This window comes from Sus scrofa, chromosome 1, assembly GCF_054392235.1.
Source record: "Sus scrofa isolate SSC_HxYL_T2T_F1_AM1 chromosome 1, Sscrofa_HxYL_maternal_Yorkshire_Landrace_v2.0, whole genome shotgun sequence".
In the NCBI taxonomy this organism is placed as follows: Eukaryota; Metazoa; Chordata; class Mammalia; order Artiodactyla; family Suidae; genus Sus; species Sus scrofa.
In genome coordinates this window covers 284,624,756-284,641,971 of record NC_139383.1, presented here as the reverse complement: position 1 = coordinate 284,641,971, position 17,216 = coordinate 284,624,756, and the positions used below count along the sequence as shown (strand labels likewise).

Sequence of the window (17,216 nt, the reverse complement as noted above, 5' to 3'; positions counted from 1 at the left end):
AAACAAATATCCAAACAGATCACACTGCTTTGGGGTAGATATCTTAAAAGGGCCTTCTAGCCCTTTCCTTTCTACACTTGTTACTGAAGCTTGGATGACACCCTGAGGATGCTAAGAACATGAGGGGACCAAGAAATGGGGAAAACCTCCTCCACTTACTTGGGGTGGCTGTAGATCCAAAGCCCCCGCTGGCCGAGCTGAATGGGTTTTTGTTGGCTGCGTCCTGGCTGGGTTTCCCTCCGAGGCCGCTGAAGAAACCGCCCCCTCTTCCAGTGTTTCCAGACCCGAACATACCCCCGCCAGAAGAGGACGATGGCTGAAAGACAAGAGGGGCAGGAAGCGAGACGGGATGAGAGGTCGTGGAAAAGTGGCAGGCCACACCTGCGGAGAGGCGGCCCGCACAGGTGGCCCAGACGGAAAGAGCAAGTGCACGCTGGTCAGTTCTGGTCCAGAGGCCCTCACCAGCACCAAGGAGCTGAGCTCTGGACAGGAGCACGGCCTACAAATCACACGCTCTCAAGTTCTTCGACCTTCACGGTTCTCTGGAAACATGACTGATGGGAGACGGAGGCCTCAACCGTTGATCTGCCCCGCTGCCTGTGGTCTCTGCCGGACATGATGCCGGGGCAGGAAAACCATGGCCCCGAGAGCTCCCCCAAATGAAAGAGTTTAAAAACACTTCTAGGGAGTTCCCGTCGTGGCGCAGTGGTTAACGAATCCGACTAGGAACCATGAGGTTGCGGGTTCCGTCCCTGCCCTTGCTCAGTGGGTTAACGATCCAGCGTTGCCGTGAGCTGTGGTGTAGGTTGCAGACGCGGCTCGGATCCTGCGTTGCTGTGGCTCTGGTGTAGGCCGGTGGCTACAGCTCCGATTGGACCTCTAGCCTGGGAACCTCCATATGCCATGGGAGCGGCCCAAGAAATAGCAAAAAAAAAAAAAAAGAAGACAAAAACAAAAAAAAACCACTTCTAGGTTCTAATGAGCATCACTTATGTCAACTCATCTAGTGTTTGGCTGAACTCATCGGCAACTGACGGTAAGTGATTTCCACTGTCTTTTCTCCCAATTTGCACATGTTTATTTCATAATGACTCTCCCAGTACTGCAGAAATAAGCTCAAATTAGCGCCACTGTTGAAATGATGACCATGGCTGAATTCGGTCCAAGTCTGCAAATCTTATGCTCGGAGGATGCTGCTGGTTCAGTGCACGTGCCGACAAAGAGCTGCATCAGGCACCACACGCTCAATTTCTGTTTAGAACCTGGTTCTTTAAGGAAGACCAGTGCTAGGTTTGAGGGAGTGTTCGTATGAAGCGTGCTGTCTCCCGGCTGATGATGCAGAATAAGAGGGGCCATCAGAACTGGGTTGCTTTGCCCAGGAATTTTACAGCAGCCCCCTTCGAAAGGGGATGGAGAGTGTAGAAGGCCCTCTCCTGTACAACGTGGAACATGCTGCTTTATGAATTAAAGCATAATGAATTAAATGTGCTAAGAAATGTAGTGCCTTTTAGAAACAGGCCTGAAACGTAATTACAAACTCAAAACATGGTTGCTCTTCAGTATTTTAAGACAACAAACCAGTAACTGAGCACTTTTTCATGCCAGGCAACTTATTTTTTTCTTTTTTCGTGATAATTGAGGCACATGGAAGTTTCGAGCTAGAGCTGTGACCTACACCACAGCTGCGGCAACACCAGATCCCTAGCCCACTGTGCCGGGCCGGGGAGCAAACTGGCGCCTCCACAGAGACAAGCCAGATCATTTACCCACTGCGCCCAGCCAGGCACTTTTTAAAGCACTTTACGAGCAATTTTTGTTTGTTTTTGCAGGGCTGCACCCACGGCATATGGAAGTTCCCACAAAAATCACTCTAGCGGCCACCCTAGCACATCCCTCCCCTGCAGGTGCTCAGCCGCCACCCCTGCCCTGGGTCTCCTAAGGGTGACAGCCTGACTTCTGCTTCCCCACAATCCAAGCTCACACAGCAGCTAGAACACTTCAAAAGGACAGTCAGATCGTTTCACTTTTGTTGAGAAATTCTAAACGACAGGACACGATCTGGCCCCTGCCCGGCCCTCGGCATCGTCTTTTGTCGCCTCCCCTTCACTTGGTACAGGAGCAGGGTCTTTTGCGTCTTGAACCCAAGCTAATTTTTACCTGAGGGCAACATACGTGATGCACTTGTCTTTCTCCCCGCCCCCCGCAAATGTCTCTAAAGACGACAATGACTGTTTGCGACAGCCATTTAAGGATGAGGAACAGCTTTTTCAAACTTGCTCTGAGATCCAATCATTAGAGCACAGGCTTTGATAACCAGGAAAATGACCATCAAAGGGGGAAGATGTGGCAACTACGCCGGCACACAAAGAACGGAAAACGGCAGGTTTCTCAGCTGCCTTCCGTGCATCAGGCTGAAACACGGGAAACGGCCAATATACGGACACTTTGTCCTACAAAATCAAACAAAAATTGGCAATTTCAGATGGTTCGGCCTATTTTAAAAATGTGATTTGAAAAGTGACGGATATGTGTAGAAATGAACCGAAGTGGCTGAGACTTCACTGCGGTGGATGTGAACTGACAGTTACTGCATCCTCATCAGCGGGTCGGAGTGGCCCATACATTTTCATGACAATGAATAATAATAGTTTTAAAAACTTTAGGTTATGGAAAATCTCCCAAGTACAGACAGAGGAGTCTAATGAACCCGTGTACCAGCATCCGGCGTCGACAATCACCTCGCGGCCGGCTGAGTGTTACCTGTATCCTCGTCTACTTCCCCCCTCCTTTATTACAGGAGGCGAATCCCAGACATCTCATCATTTCACCCACTGCCTTTCCAGTATAAGGCTCTAAAACATGAACCTTAATCATAATGACACTTCTGTGCCTCAATCATGACCAATTCCTTTAAATAGGGAGGTTAGCGTTCAAGATCCAGCCTTACAAAATGACCCAAACCCCTCTGAGTCTCGTCCAGCTTCCAGACCCAAGTACCACTTCACAGGAAGTAACAGAGGAACAAGTTACTTGGAAGCCACAGCCCGAGGACACAGCCAGTGACCAGACCACGGGGCTCTCTACAGGACTAACAACCTGCTTCGTTCCACAGCGGAATCAGGAGGAAAAATTAAAGAGGGAGAGATATGGAAGGGCAATCTCTAGATAAAGAGCCCAAAGGAAGCCATCAACCAAGCTCAGTGAGTGAACTCGACTTGACCATAATTCAAAGAAACAGATGGAAAGAGACATTTATGTATGGGACTTCTTTAAAAAGGCATCTCCTGACTATCTAACCTGAATCAGCTTCCCTTCCTGCTTTATTCTCCATCGTACTTCAAACTACCTGAAATCAAACTGTTTCAATAAAGACGGACCCCCTCTCCCCGTTTCAAATGTCCGCTCTGTAGACATAACCGCTGCTGTCTGCCTGCCTCACTGCTGAACTCCTGCAGGCATGAAGGTTCCTTTTTACAGTCCTGGTTCTCTGCTGCCATCTTAACAACATTAAACCTTCCAATTGGTGAACACAGGATGTCCCTCCCTTTATTCAGGGCCATACCTGAGACGCATGGAGGTTCCCAGGCTAGGGGTCCAATCCAAGCTGCAGCTGCCATTCTGCACCACAGCCACAGCAATGCTGGATCCAACCGCCCCTCTGCAACCTATACCACAGCTCAAGGCAAGACTGGATCCTTAGCCCACAGAGTGAGGCCATGGATCGAACTCATGGATACCTGTCAGGTTCGCAACCCACTGGGCCACAACAGGAACTCCCCTTAGGTCATCTTTGATTTCTTTAAACAATTCTTTAGTGTATTTTTAAGTGTATATTTGGCACTTCTGTTAAGTTTATTTCTAAGCATTTTACTCCTTTTCATGATACTGAAAACAGTATTGTTTTCTTAGTTTCATTTTCAGGTGCTTTGTTGCAAATGCATAGACATAAATTAATTTTCATATATTGATCTTGCATCCTGCAAACTTGCTGGACCTATGCGTCTGTTCTAAGATTTCACCGACAGATTTCTTTGGGATTTCTAAATACATGATCATGTTATCTGCAGATATATAGTTTTCCTTTCCAACGCGGATGCCTTTATTTCATTTGCTTGCTCAACTGACCTGGCCAGAATCAAAAGACACTCCATTCACGTGGCTGCATGCCTTAGGCACCCTCTTCTGTCTACTGCTGAGTAGAATTCTGCCATATGAACACGCCAGGGTCTGGCATCTCCTATTGATGAGCATCTGGATTTTTCCAGGTTTGGTTTATCATTAACAGAACTGCCGTGAACATTCTCATAGAAGCCTTTCTGTGAACATGTATTTTCAATTCTTTTGGGTAAATACCAAGGACTAGAACTGCTAAGCCATAAAGTTAGTGTATTTATTTAATGTACTGAGACATTGCCAAAGGGTTTTCCAAAATGTCTGCACCACTTTTCAACTCCCATCAGCAACGTTTTTTTTTTTTTTTTTGGTCTTTTTGCCTTTTCTAGGGTTGCACCCACAGCATACGGAGGTTCCCAGGCTAGTGGTCGAATCGGAGCTGTAGCCACTGGCCTACGCCAGGGCCACAGCAACGCAGGATCCGAGCTGCGTCTGCAGCCTACACCACAGCTCCCGGCAACACCGGATCCTTAACCCACTGAGCAAGGCCAGGGACGGAACCCGCAACCTCATGGTTCCTAGTCGGATTCGTTAACCACTGCGCCATGACGGGAACTCCACCACCAGCAATGTATTAAGAGATCTGGCTGCTCTGTATCTTTTCCACATTTGGCCTTGTTAGTTCTTGGATTTCAGTAATTCTGTGGGTATGAAACAGAATCTCATGGTTTTAATCTGCACGTCTCTGATGATTAACGGCACTCAGCAAGTTTTCATGTGTCTTACGTCTAGTGCTTTCTGTGTTCTAGGAAATCTTTGTCTTCCTGGTGGTTTCTTTGCTGTGACGTTCCTGACGCTTGGAGCCACATATTCCCTTGTTTTGGAAGCTGTGGGATGTTCCGCAGCCTCCCTGCCCCTCCCACCCCATGAGGATCAAACGTGTCTCCAGATGTGACTGTGAAATTCCCCTGGGGGCAGAATCAGGATCATCAGTTGAGAAGCTCGGACCAACCCCAAGGAAGCTACTCTTTCTGCCTTTTGCTACAGTTGCCATCTATTTAAAACCTTGGTATTTAACTGCACAGCACACTGTTTCTCTTTATGTCATCAGCCTCTCTTCTTCAGCTGCTTTACAATTTTTCTTTTGGTATTTGGTTTTCGGAAGCTTAGCTATGACATAGCTATGGATGGTTTTTTGGTATTTACAGTTTGAGTTCACAGAGCTTCTTGGATTCATGGATTCCCGTTTTATTTTTTTGTTTTTTGTTTTTCCTCCCAACAAATCTGGACAAGCTTGGCCACTGCCTCTTCAAAAATTTTTTCCATCCCATTCTGTCTCCTCTCCCCCAGGACTCCGATCGCACATACGGTGCACGGCCTGGTACTGCTGCACAGGTCGCTACTGTTCCGTCCAATCTCTTCTCAGCCTCTCTGAGCTTCATTTTAGGTAATTTCTATCGACATGTTTTCAAGTTCACTGTTCTTGTTCTTCTATAGCATTCACTCTGCTGTTAAACCAAATCACTTTTACTCTGGATACTGGTTTTAAACTTCACACGCAGATTGGCTTTCTGTCTGTATTTATAGTTCCCATTTCTCCGCTGAGATTCTTTCTTCAAACATTCTTTTACTTTCCTGTACATCTTTAGGCAAAACGGTTATTATAAAGTCTCCGCATGCTACTTCCAACGCCGGATCATCTGTACGTTATTTTTTGATTTCTGAAGTGCGACTGTGGGTCCTCCTTTTGGGAGTGTCACATAGTTTTGCTAGGTACACCGACACATATACAGAACAACAGTGGCGTGGTGACTGAAGCATGCTAAGCTTCCGCAGTGAGAGAGGCCCGCCTCCCATCTGCACCTCAAGCGAGGAGGGGAGTATGCAGGCTTCGCCAAGTACTCAGTTGACTGGGGACGTGTTCACAGATTTAGAATGGACTCGGCTCTGGTTAGCCTGACACTGTCTTTGCTTAGGGTTTAGGTTACCAGCTGTATACATGTCGGAGCTGGAGCCTGGAGCCAGGAGGCAGCTGGGCTGCAGTGTTACCTTTGGGATCAAGAGTTCCAGGGGATCAGGAGATGGCGAGACTGCAAGTTCTTTCTGCTTTTACTCCTGCCCTTATTTCCTTCCTCTTAGCAAAAGGGGAAGGGGGGAGGGGTGAACAGGAGATTTTTATACTGAACTTGCAAGGCTGTCAGATTCCATTAAAAAAAAAGCTTTATTGGGATATGATTCATATACCACACTAGTCACTGATTTAAAGTATAAAATTTGATGGGTTTTGTATATTACATCTTTAAGTTCCCAAAACTTTGGTAAAATATATGCCATCGAACTCATTTTAACTGTTTTTAAGTGTATAATTCAATGGCATTAATTATATTCATGATGTTGTATAATTACCACCATCTATTTCCAAAAATTTTACACAACAAAAATTCTATAACCTAACAATGAACTCTCCAGTCCTGCTCCTGGTAGTCTCGCATTTCCAGCTCATATAATTGGAATCATACAACATTTGTCCTTTTATATCTGGCTTATTTTACTTAGTATAATGTATTCCCAGTCTATCCACATATAATACGACTCACAAGTCCATTCCTTTTGAAGGGTGAATAATATTCCACTGTACGGACACACCCCATTCTGTTTATCCAGTTAGCTGTCGAGGAATACTTGGGTGGTTTCCATCTTCTGGCCACTGTGAATAATGCTGCAACGACCACTGGTTTCAAGGGCCGGAGTCCCTGCTTTCCGAGCCTTTTGGTATATACCTCCACGTGGAACTGCTGGGTCATAGGACAGTTCTACATTTGGCTTTTTAAGGATCCACTTTTCGTAATGGCCACACCATTGTACACTGCAACAGCAGTACAGGAGGGCTCCAATCTCTCTGCATCCTTGTCAACACCTGTCATTCTTTGTTTTGGGAAATTACAGTTCTCCTAGAAGACGTGGAGTGCTAGCTCACTATGGTTTTGAATTTTATTTTCCTAATATTTCTAATGCTACTGATTATCTTTTCACGTGCTTATTGGCCATCTGCTTTGTTTGTTCTCACTGGTGCCAATAACTTCTTTCCTCTGGCTCCTTCTCCAGCCAGTGAACTTCCTGCAGCCAGGCCTCTCGCCGACTTTCCCAAACGCAGACCTGACATTTGCCCCCGAAAGCTGCTGTACCATCCTGCTCACCTAGGATTAACTCCCCTCTCTGGAAATCAATCCAAAAAGGCTTGCTGCCATGTTTGACAGTCCTCGGGGGACACAGCTTAGTTTCCAAAGATGGCCGTGGTGCTGTTTCTAGGCCTAAATGCTCTTCTAGAGCAGGAGGTGACATCTCTTCCCCTTCCCTTGAAGCTGGGTGGGATTCTGGGACTGTCTTGAACAAGAAGATGCTGAATAAACGAGGCCCCATGACTTCCGGGGACAGGGAAGAAAAGGTGACACAGCTTCCGCCTGGCTCCCTCTCTTTTTTGGAATGTTGCTCCTTGGAACCAAGCCACCACGCTGTAAGGAAGCCCAGCCACACAGAGACGCCACACGTAGACGTCGCAGCCAAGAGCTCCAGCTAAGGTCTGAGCTACCAGCCGAGCCAGCCACCAGCGAATGCTACTAGGTTTGGGGGTAATACCCACAGAATCAGTGTGATTTTCACACTATCTGGATTTTTCCTGGTATTAGGATGAAAGTGGAGGTCTTCTGTATTGTGGCCAGAATCGACCTTTCTTAGATTTTTCCGAGAATACCCCCACCACCTGAAAATTCCATCATTTTTACCCTGCCTATCCTGTGCTAGTCACAGTCCTAAGCACTGGGGATAGAGCAATAAACATAACAGGTAAGGCCCTGGCCATGACGGAAAAAGTATTATGTGACTTCCTAGCCCTTCCAATGGCCAACGTAATTTCTGTGAAGGAAGACTAAGAGCTGGGGGCGGGGAGGGTAACCAATGCGGAGTTTATCAGAGTAAGTTTTAAACCTCTTGGCTCAAAGTATGCTTATGAGAGGCAGAAAATAAATTATACCCGTGAGTCACCTACGACTCTTTCACAATGTACTATACCCGTGAGTCACCTACGACTCTTTCACAATGTACTATCCATCCCACTACAGGATAACGCAAGCTCATCCACCCGATGGAATGTCCACAACCCCCTGGGCTGCTTCTGGTCTTCGGCTCTTACAACACCGCACCCTGGTACACAGGTGCACGAGTTTCTCTAGCGGGGTGCAACTGCAGGGCTTTGCTAGATCAGGCTAAACTATCTCCCAAGGGGACCGTGCCAACCCACCCCCCGCCCCAGCTAAGCGCGACTGTGGGTTCCTGTGGCTCTGCTCATTCATGGCCCTTTGGTATTGCTGGGTTTTACCATTTCTGCTGTCTGACCGGTGTGTGTCTCTCTGTGGTTTTCATTTGTGTTCCTAATTAAGTTGAGTATGTTTATTGGTCCCCTGGCCACCCTTTTTTAAAAAATGTTTTATTTGTCTAAATTGTGGTAAGACTTGACTATTTAAGCATCTGAGGCGTGTAATTCGATGGCGTCAAGCATCGTCCATGACGCCGGTGTAACCCGCACTAACCTCTTCTATGACGTCGCACGGTCAGGGTCTTCACGCCGCGTTTTCTGTTAAGTTCACAAACTTTCCGTGCAGCGAGCTCGATGACTTCTGACGAACAACTGTTTGTAACACTGCACATTTAAGGCATCCAAACATCGTCAGTGCTTCCGAAGGCTCCTCGCACCCCCTCTACAATGTCCTAACGGCACTACTGGGATTTCTATCGTGACAGCTACGTGTTGCCTCGACTCGACTCCCGAGGCAAATGCAAACCCAGACTGTGGGCTCTCGCGCCTGCTTCTCTCACTGGACACCGCACGTGCGGGGCGCGTCCGCTTCGTCTGCAGCGGGAGGAGCAGCTCTGTCGCACTTGGCTGCGTAAATACGGCACAATTTCTCTGTCCGTCCTTCCGCTGGGAGGCATTCAGGTCGTTTCCTGTTTGGGGCTATTCTGAATACACTGCTCTTCTCCTCCCGACCTTCTGGTGAACACAAGCACTCGTTTCTGTTGGCTACACAGCTAAGAGCAGAGGGCTGGGTCAACAGGGCCTCCATCTCGTTTTGATGCCAGAGGGATTCTGTGAACTTACGGGGCCCGCCCCGTGCGAGCGAAGCTGCTCCACTGCCTCACCAATACTGAGTAGCGTCAGCCCTTCAGTTTCAGCCATTTTGGTGGGGGTGCAGCTGTCTTTCTTCTTTTTGATTTGTATTGTTTATATATTCTGAATACAATTACTCTGCTGGCTATACATGCTACAATTTTCCTATTTCATGGCTTGTTTTACCCTAAAATTAAGAAAGCTGTCATTTTAGTGAGGTTAAATTTTCCTTCTGCCTGAACACTATCCTTTAGGATTTTTGTCAGGGCTGCCAGGCATAAACCCTCAGTGTCTGCCTGAAAAATGTCTTGATTTCACTTGGTCCTGTACAGATATTTTTTGCTGGGTTCAAAAATTCTAAGTAGAGAGACTATCTCTGGCTTTCATGTTTACTGCCAAGAAATCAGCTGTTAGTCCAACTATTGCTCCTTTGAAGGTCACCTGGCTTTTCTCCTGAGTGCTTCCAGTATTTTATATTAGTAGCAGTTTCACCAGGGGAGGTCTTGGGTTTAACTTCCTTTTACACATTCTGCTTGGCATTTGCTAGACTTCTGAATCTGTGGGTTACTATCTTCTGCTGGTTTTGGAAATCTGTCTCTTTCTCTTCTACTATTACCATACTTTCTCTTCTCCCTCCGATTAAATGTATGCTAGATTTCCTCTGTAAAGACTCGTTCTTTCTCTTTCGTACTTTCCACGTTCTCCACGATGAATCCCAGGTAACTTAATCTGATCCTCTAGTTCAAGGGTCAGCAAACTACAGAGTCCCTGGGCCAAATCCAGCCCACCATCTGTTTTTGTAAAGAACGCTTTATGGGAACAAAACCATGCTCATTCACTTATGTATCATCTATGGCTGCTTTTGTGCTCCAATCGCAGAGCTGAGTGGCTGTGACAGAAGCAGCATGCAGCTCTCAAAGTCTAAAATATTCACTATCTGACCTTCACAGAGAAAGGTCTCTGAACCCTGACCTAGTATAGGACTGCTCTCTTCAGCTGGGTCTGATCTGCCGATTTAACCTGTCAGTTGTCATATTTTTCTAGAAGTCCTATTTGGTTCTTTTTCAAAGCTGCTGTTATTTTCAAGTTTGTCTTCTTTTAAACATGGAAAACAACTGCTTTACAGCCTAGGAGGTCTTTGCAAATGTGTGTCTCATGTTGATTCTGGCGCTTATTCACAGTTCCTTGTGGCCTTTTGTGATGAATTTACCTGTGGGAATGTCCTCTAGGATTATCTGCGGCGGAAAGTTACTTTTCTCCAGAGGGTCTGTGCTGTTCCGCCAGACATCTGGAGACACCAGCATGCTCGAGCTGGCTCAGGCCACATCCTCCGGCTGAGACTGGTGGACACGGCGCGAGGGCCTCTCAGCGCAGACCTTGGGGAGAGGCGTCTGCCCCTTTGCCCTTTAAGTTACTAACACAGGGCAGTCAGGTGTTCTCCGAGTAAAGGATGCTCGCAGGGCAGAGCTGGCTCCTGGGCGCCTCTACAGGCTCCCATTTCCCCTTTAATCTGGTTTGGGAAAACAGCTTGTTGGTTTATAAGTGCTTCAAAAACTACGGTCTTTATGTTTTACCTAGCCATTTTCAGCTGTTTTTCAGGGAGGAACTTGGTTTGAATGACGTTACACATGATGATCAGAACTTGAAAAAAATCCCAACTCTCAGTTTCTGTCCAGGATCAGACAAGGACAGAGCCCATCTTCAAAGAGAAAAGATGATAAAGAAGGTCCCCTCCTGAAGACCCATAAGAAACATGTGGTTATGGCCGCCACTTTCTCAATGGCGGGCAAACACCAACTCCACCTTCAGAAAGCCACCATCACGCCAACAGGTCAGGACGCCTTGTGAGCGCACTATGGTCTAAGAGCAGCTGGCTTTTCTAACAGTGAACTGAACCCCTCGGAGTCCTCAGTGTCTTCATCTGTCAGGTGGGGATAACAACAGCACCTGCCTTACACAAGCACTGGTGTGTCAATTCACATACAGCCCCCCAAACCACACCCAACACCAAGAACCACTATCTGGACACACTGGCGTGGCTCAGGTCACCAAATAGCTTAGCACAAAGAACACACACAGTTTCTGCTGCATTCTTTTTCTTCTCGCTTAAACAACCACTTAAAAAAAATAAATAAACTCAGTTCAAGAGCCTTTAAAAAAAAAAAAAAAAAAAAAAAAAGAAGGGCCAAGGAACCTAACAACAGGCAGAAGATGAATGGAAATCAAGCAATGTGCTTTAAAGGGCTTTCCGGAAGGACTGCCAAGGATCAAAACAGTCGTGATTTTCTCAAATCAGAGGCTGAGGCTTCCGCCTCCCCGAGAGAACCCCCGAGGGCAGAGCCCGAGGACCACAGGGCTGTCTGCTGGGCTGGGCGCGCCTGCTAGTGATACACGAATAGCACGCGTGGGTCTGATGGGCGCGGACATGAAAAGAGGCAAACACACGTATTTACCTGGCCGAAGACTGTGCCCCCGGTATTGGCTGCTTGACCAAACAAAGAACCAGTATTACTAGACCCAAAACCTGTAAAATAAAAAGAAAAGTTTATTATTATTTTTCTTTTTTAAGTGAGGAAAACAAGCGTTTATGGAGAGGAGAGAGGGATAGTAGGTGTGGAAAGAGCATAGGCAGGCCCTGGCGGGGTGAGGGGCTGGGAGAGGGACAGAGAGAGTAAGAGAGAAAAGCTGAATTTGGATGAATCTTCTACAATACTGAAGTTTTTTTTTTTTTTTTTAAATGGCACTCAGGTGTGCTCAAGTACCTCGTAATAAGTCAGTTGATCTGTTTTCCAATCTAGGCAATGGAGAAAATAACGAGTAAATCACTTAAGAGACCTTTGATTTTGTTTCCCCTTCCTTTTTTTAATTTTTAAAAATTTTGTCTCAGACTAGGGTCTAATCAGAGCTATAGCCACTGGCCTACGCCAGAGCCACAACAACACAGGATCCACACCACGTCTGTGACCTACACCGCAACTCACGGCAACGCTGGATCCTCGACCCACTGAGCGAGGCCAGGGATCGAACCTACAACCTCATGGTTCCCAGGCAGATTTGTCAGCCACTAAGCCACGAGGGGAACTCCTCCCCTTCCTTTTCATTTGAACGGTTTTTTCTTTTTTGGCTGCACCTGGGGCATCTGCATGTTCCTGGGCCAGGGATGGAACCTGCCCCACAGCAGTGACAAGGCCAGGTTCTTAACCCACTGAGCCACCAGAGAAACCCTTCCCTTCCTTTTTTTAAATTACAAAGTAATGCAGGTTTGTTGCAAAAGTTTCAAATAACACAGAGGACAACAAGGTAAAACCCTCCACGAGTCCTTACCTGAAGCTTGACAAAAGCTAAACCCCGAGGAGGAGGCCGTCGTGGTGGCGGCCGAGGTGCCACCAAACACAGAGCCTCCCTGCCCGAAGCCAGGACTCTGACCAAAGGCAGGAAGGTTGCTCTGGCCAAAGAGGCCCCCTCCGGTGTTGGCAGAAGACTGTCCGAACGAGAAGGAGCTGGAGCTGCTGGTGCTTGAAGAGGCACCGAAGACATTCCCGCTGCTGGAGGCAGGGGTGGAGGACGCAGCCTGACCAAAAGCGGGCACGGAGCTGAAGCCGGGCTGACTGAAGGAAAAGACGCTCCCGGGGCTGCTTGTCGACTGCCCGAAGGCCGGGGCCTGCCCGAAGCTCGTCTGTCCAAAGACCCCTGTGCTGGAGGCGCCAAAAGCCGGACTGCCGAACCCTGCGCTGCTGACCTGCGGCGTGGCGGCCGCCGTGCTGGCGAGGCTGCCTGTCTGCTGCCCAAACAGGCTTGGCGCCGTGCTGGCGGCCACCTGCCCGAACATGGGGGTGGCAGAGGGGGCAGTGGCTGGGTTGCCGGTGAGCTGGCTGAAAGCTGAGCTAGAACTGCTGGCAGGTGGCTGAGTAAAGACAGACGAGCCCGAAGTGACAGTCCCAAACACCGGCGTCTCCGCAGCGGGGCTCGGGCCACCACTGGACACAACACTGGCGGTTGCGGGGGGTCGGGATGTTTCTGGGGCCGCAGGGACCGGGCTTGCGACTGCAGGTGCGGCGACGGCGGCCTGCCCGGGAGCCGAAAGGCTGGGCGCTGGCGGCTCCGGCTGGACGTCGGGGCTCCCAGGGGCCGCTGGCGTGGGCTCCGCGGGAGGCGCTGCGACAACGGACCCGGACGCCGCAGCGCTGGGGTTGCTGACGGCGGGCTGGGCCGGAGCGGGTTCTTTCTTGACAGAGTCCGAAGCCGGAAGAGGAGCCTGGGGCAGCGGGGCTGCTGGGTGCTGCCCCAGAAGGGAGGCGGCTGGTGCCGAGGCCTCGCTGCCACCCGGCTTCTCAGGCAAAGCCGACGGCGCGGCTTCTTCGGCGCTTTTACCAGAGGCCACGGGCGGGGTGGGAGCAGATGCTGAGCTCAGGAGGCCCCCAAACGACAAGGTGAACGACGCAGGCAGCGAAGGGGCAGTGGTAGCCGACGGGGCAGAGGAGGGCGCGGCACCACTCGTCGGTGGGCCTCCAAATGAAAAGCCGGTCTTAGTGCCACTCAGCGACATCCCCCCAAAGCTGATGACCCCCGAGGAGCCGGCCGTGGTGGGCGGCAGGCTGCTGAAGACGCCGGCCGTGGAGCTGGGGGCGCTGGTGCTGGCGGTGGCCGGGGTGGCTGGGCCCGTGAAACTGAAGGGCGACGGCTTGGGGGGCTGAGCACCGGCACCAGCGAGGCCGCCGGAGGAAGCCTTGTTGGCCGGCTTCGCAGAATCCTCCGCTTGGCCAACCCGCAGGCCCGAGAAACTTCCCAGGGTCTCTCCAGCCAGAGAGCTTGGAAAGAGGAGCTCTCCCGCCTTGGACGGCGGAGCTTCCGGCTTGCCCGCAGGGGTGGAAGGCACCGGAGCAGAGGGTCCAGAGGGTCCAGAGGGCGCCGTGGCTCTGCTGCCGGGTGCAGCGGGCTCTCCGGGGGAGGTGGCGGCAGGTCCGGGGGTATTTGACGTCGTCCCTGCCGAGGGAGCGGGGCTCTCGGGCCCGGTCTCATAAAACGGTTTGCCTCCCCCGCCAAAGGAGAACGGGGCGAGCTGGCTTGACTCTTTACTGGGGGGCGGTGGCCCTAGCAAGAACAAGAAAGGAGGAAATGGGTTGGATGTCCCAAAGCATGACCCCTCACGTGCTGGGCACCTTGCCCAAGCCAGCCTCCCCCGGACAGTCAGGGCCGGCTTGCTGGGGCGGCTGCCCTGGGTCGGGCCAACCCATGCTCTCCCGCGGGAACGTGAGCCGGGTCACCTCACTGGAGGGAAGGGAACGCTCCCCCTTCCTGGGACCACTACATACGAGTACACCCAGACCTAGAGCACGGGAAACTAAGCCGGAACTCCTCAGAGAAACAACAAGGCATCTTCCCGCACCGCCCCGGTGGGGTCTCCCCCGTAACACTCTTGGCGGAGTACAAGCCTCCGGACCTCCCGATAGACCAGCAACCGAGCCCAAATGCAAGCCTTTTCTTTGGTTTTACGGGCAAAGTGTCCGCCCGCAGGCCACTGTTTTTACCGACAATTCAGGGCGACTTGGAGGGCTCTCCTCCGTGAGTGCTTTTACAGGGGCAGTGCAGCCTGCTGGCCAAGGACCTGGGGTGGCTCTGAGGCTCTGCCGCTTGTCAGCTGCGGGACTCTGGAGAAGTCACCTGACCTCCCTGGGCTTCGATTTCTCCACGTGCAGGACAGAGATTAACAGCATGTACCTCACAGAGTCGTCGAGAAGATTAAATGGAACATAACCGAAAGTGCTCACAAGGCCTCTCCAAAGAGTGGCCAGTAAGTAAGAGTACCTAAAATCTGACATTTATAAACTCAAATGAGTCTATCACAAGTGCGTGTTGGTATCTCTAACTCCATAGTGTTTTTTAAAAAGTTTGGCTTAAAAAAAAAAAAAAAAAAAGAAAAGAAAAAAGAAAAAGAAAAACAGGAACTCCCTGGTGGTCTAGTAATTAGGACTCGGCGCTTTCACTGGTGTGGCCCAGGTTCAATCCCCGGTTTGGGAGCTACAATCCCACATCAGGCTGCTGTATGCCGTGACCAAAAGACCAAAAAGAACTCTGGCTATCGCCAACTCCCGGGACCACCACCAAAGTCCCTCCTACCAGCGATCATTTCGAGAAGCCCCTCTTTGTATCACGGTGTTACACTGAGCTGTTCATGTTCGGGCTTGTTGTCGTCTCTTCTATTAATGACAATGTTCATGGAACTACTACTGTGTTTTACCAAAAATTTATTCCATTGATGATTTTTGACAATTACTGTGTTCCTCTCCAATGTTTTCTATCATTGAGATGTTTTTCTTCTAGCAGTTGGGACTGGGAAGAGGGTGGGCTCCCAGGGTAGTCTGCCACAGCTAAGTGGGAAGAACGTTTAAGAGTTTCTGTCCCAGAGACAGGAATGAAATCACGAACGCCCCAAGTGCCACACATGTCCAGGACGTCTGCTATGCTTTCAGCCCCTGGCCTTCCTCTAGGAGACTGCAGGAGATCTCCTTTGCACCAAAAAACTTTTACCACTTGCACTGGCACATAGAAAGCGCTCGAAAATATCTGTAAAATGAATATATCAAAGACGGTCACTGTCTCTTATGACAGGGGAACCTGGAGAGAACCGAAATGTCCAACAGGTGAATGGTTAATCATGGCACATCCTTAAGAGGGAAGTTAGGTGGCCATTAAAAGCGACGTTTATACAAGTTTGGCAATAATACTGGAAAACTCACAAGAAATTGTGTTAAATGCAACTGGAAGCAAAAGCCCTAGAGGGAAATACAACGACAACTCCAGGGGTCCCAGGCATAATGTCTGATTCTAGAAGACATCACTTGTGCAAACTGTGACGATCACTCTTGGAAGTAAAAGAAATATAAGCTCATTGGGCTTATCAGACACAACCTAGAATAGATTTATAAGGAGATCCTGCTGAATAGCATTGAGAACTATGTCTAGATACTCATGTCGCAACAGAAGAAAGGGTGGGGGAAAAAACTGTAACTGCAATGTATACATCTAAGGATGACCTGACCCCCTTGCTGTACAGTGGGAAAATAATAAAAAAAAAAAAAAAAAAAAAAAAGAAATACAAGCTCAATTACTTAAACTGAGAACTAGAAGGCACATAAAAGTACATCTGGTTTCCTTACAGGTCCCCACATGCTTCTACAACATTAAAAACTTGCTGGTTGGCAGATCGCTAACAACACTCATGGGACCAGTGTGTTTTCTGAAGGGTTGTCAAGGAAGAAAGATGAGCTCAACCTCCTGTTTCTATAGTAATACGTCCATCTCATCCTACAAATTGACAAAAGTTTAAATGACATATGAAAAAGGTAGAGAAAGAAATTCTAATTTATGTGTAAATATTCACATTTAAAGCATAGCCCCGCTTTTCTAGAAGCAAATCTTTTCCCTGTTCATTTAAGCTTTTTTTAAATTAATTTTTTTAAATTGAAGTATAGTTGGATTTAGGTGTACAGTTAGTTTTAGGTACACAGCACAGTGATTCAGTTATATATAAATATATATATATATATACTTTTTCAGATGCTTTTCCCTCATAAGTCATTACAAATACTGAGTATAGTTCCCTGTGCTATACAGGGTCTCTGCGGCTTCCTTTCCTTGTTCTTAATTATGAAGACAGAAGTCCTTCCCAACAATTTCTTAATTCCAGCCCATTTCGAATGCGCAATACCAACATCAAATTCCCTGCAGATACTTTAAGCAAGAGTCAGCACCGCAAGTAAAATGTCAACACATCAGCACCCCACCCCCCGCCCTTGTTTAGGGGGAGACGCAAAAGTAATGCTGTGCCATGCAGACACTGTACCTTGTGCGGCAGTGAAACTAGACGATGGTGCTGGTGGGATCATCCCAAAATTGAATCCAGTCCTAGGGAGTGGAAGACGACCAGTTAAAAGGGAAC

General features: G+C 48.8%; 1 protein-coding gene across 7 annotated transcripts in view; it reads right to left on the bottom strand.

Annotated features, from left to right (window-relative positions):
* The window catches only part of NUP214 (nucleoporin 214), a 106,340-nt gene that overhangs the window by 15,304 nt on the left and 73,820 nt on the right, over nt 1-17,216 (bottom strand). For 2 of the 7 annotated variants that reach the window (XM_005660529.4, XM_005660530.4), the window contains exons 28-31: nt 17,121-17,182; nt 12,602-14,368; nt 11,731-11,801; nt 160-316 (exon numbers count right to left, since the gene is read on the bottom strand). The exons of 1 other annotated variant lie outside the window; for it this stretch is intronic. In XM_005660529.4, coding sequence (XP_005660586.2) covers nt 160-316; nt 11,731-11,801; nt 12,602-14,368; nt 17,121-17,182 — 2,057 coding nt within the window. Of the gene's footprint in view, nt 1-159; nt 317-4,369; nt 4,553-11,730; nt 12,192-12,601; nt 16,163-16,374; nt 17,183-17,216 lie in introns of those variants that run through there. 4 more of the 7 variants (XR_014829320.1, XR_014829324.1, XR_014829323.1 and 1 more) reach the window with 4 other exon arrangements.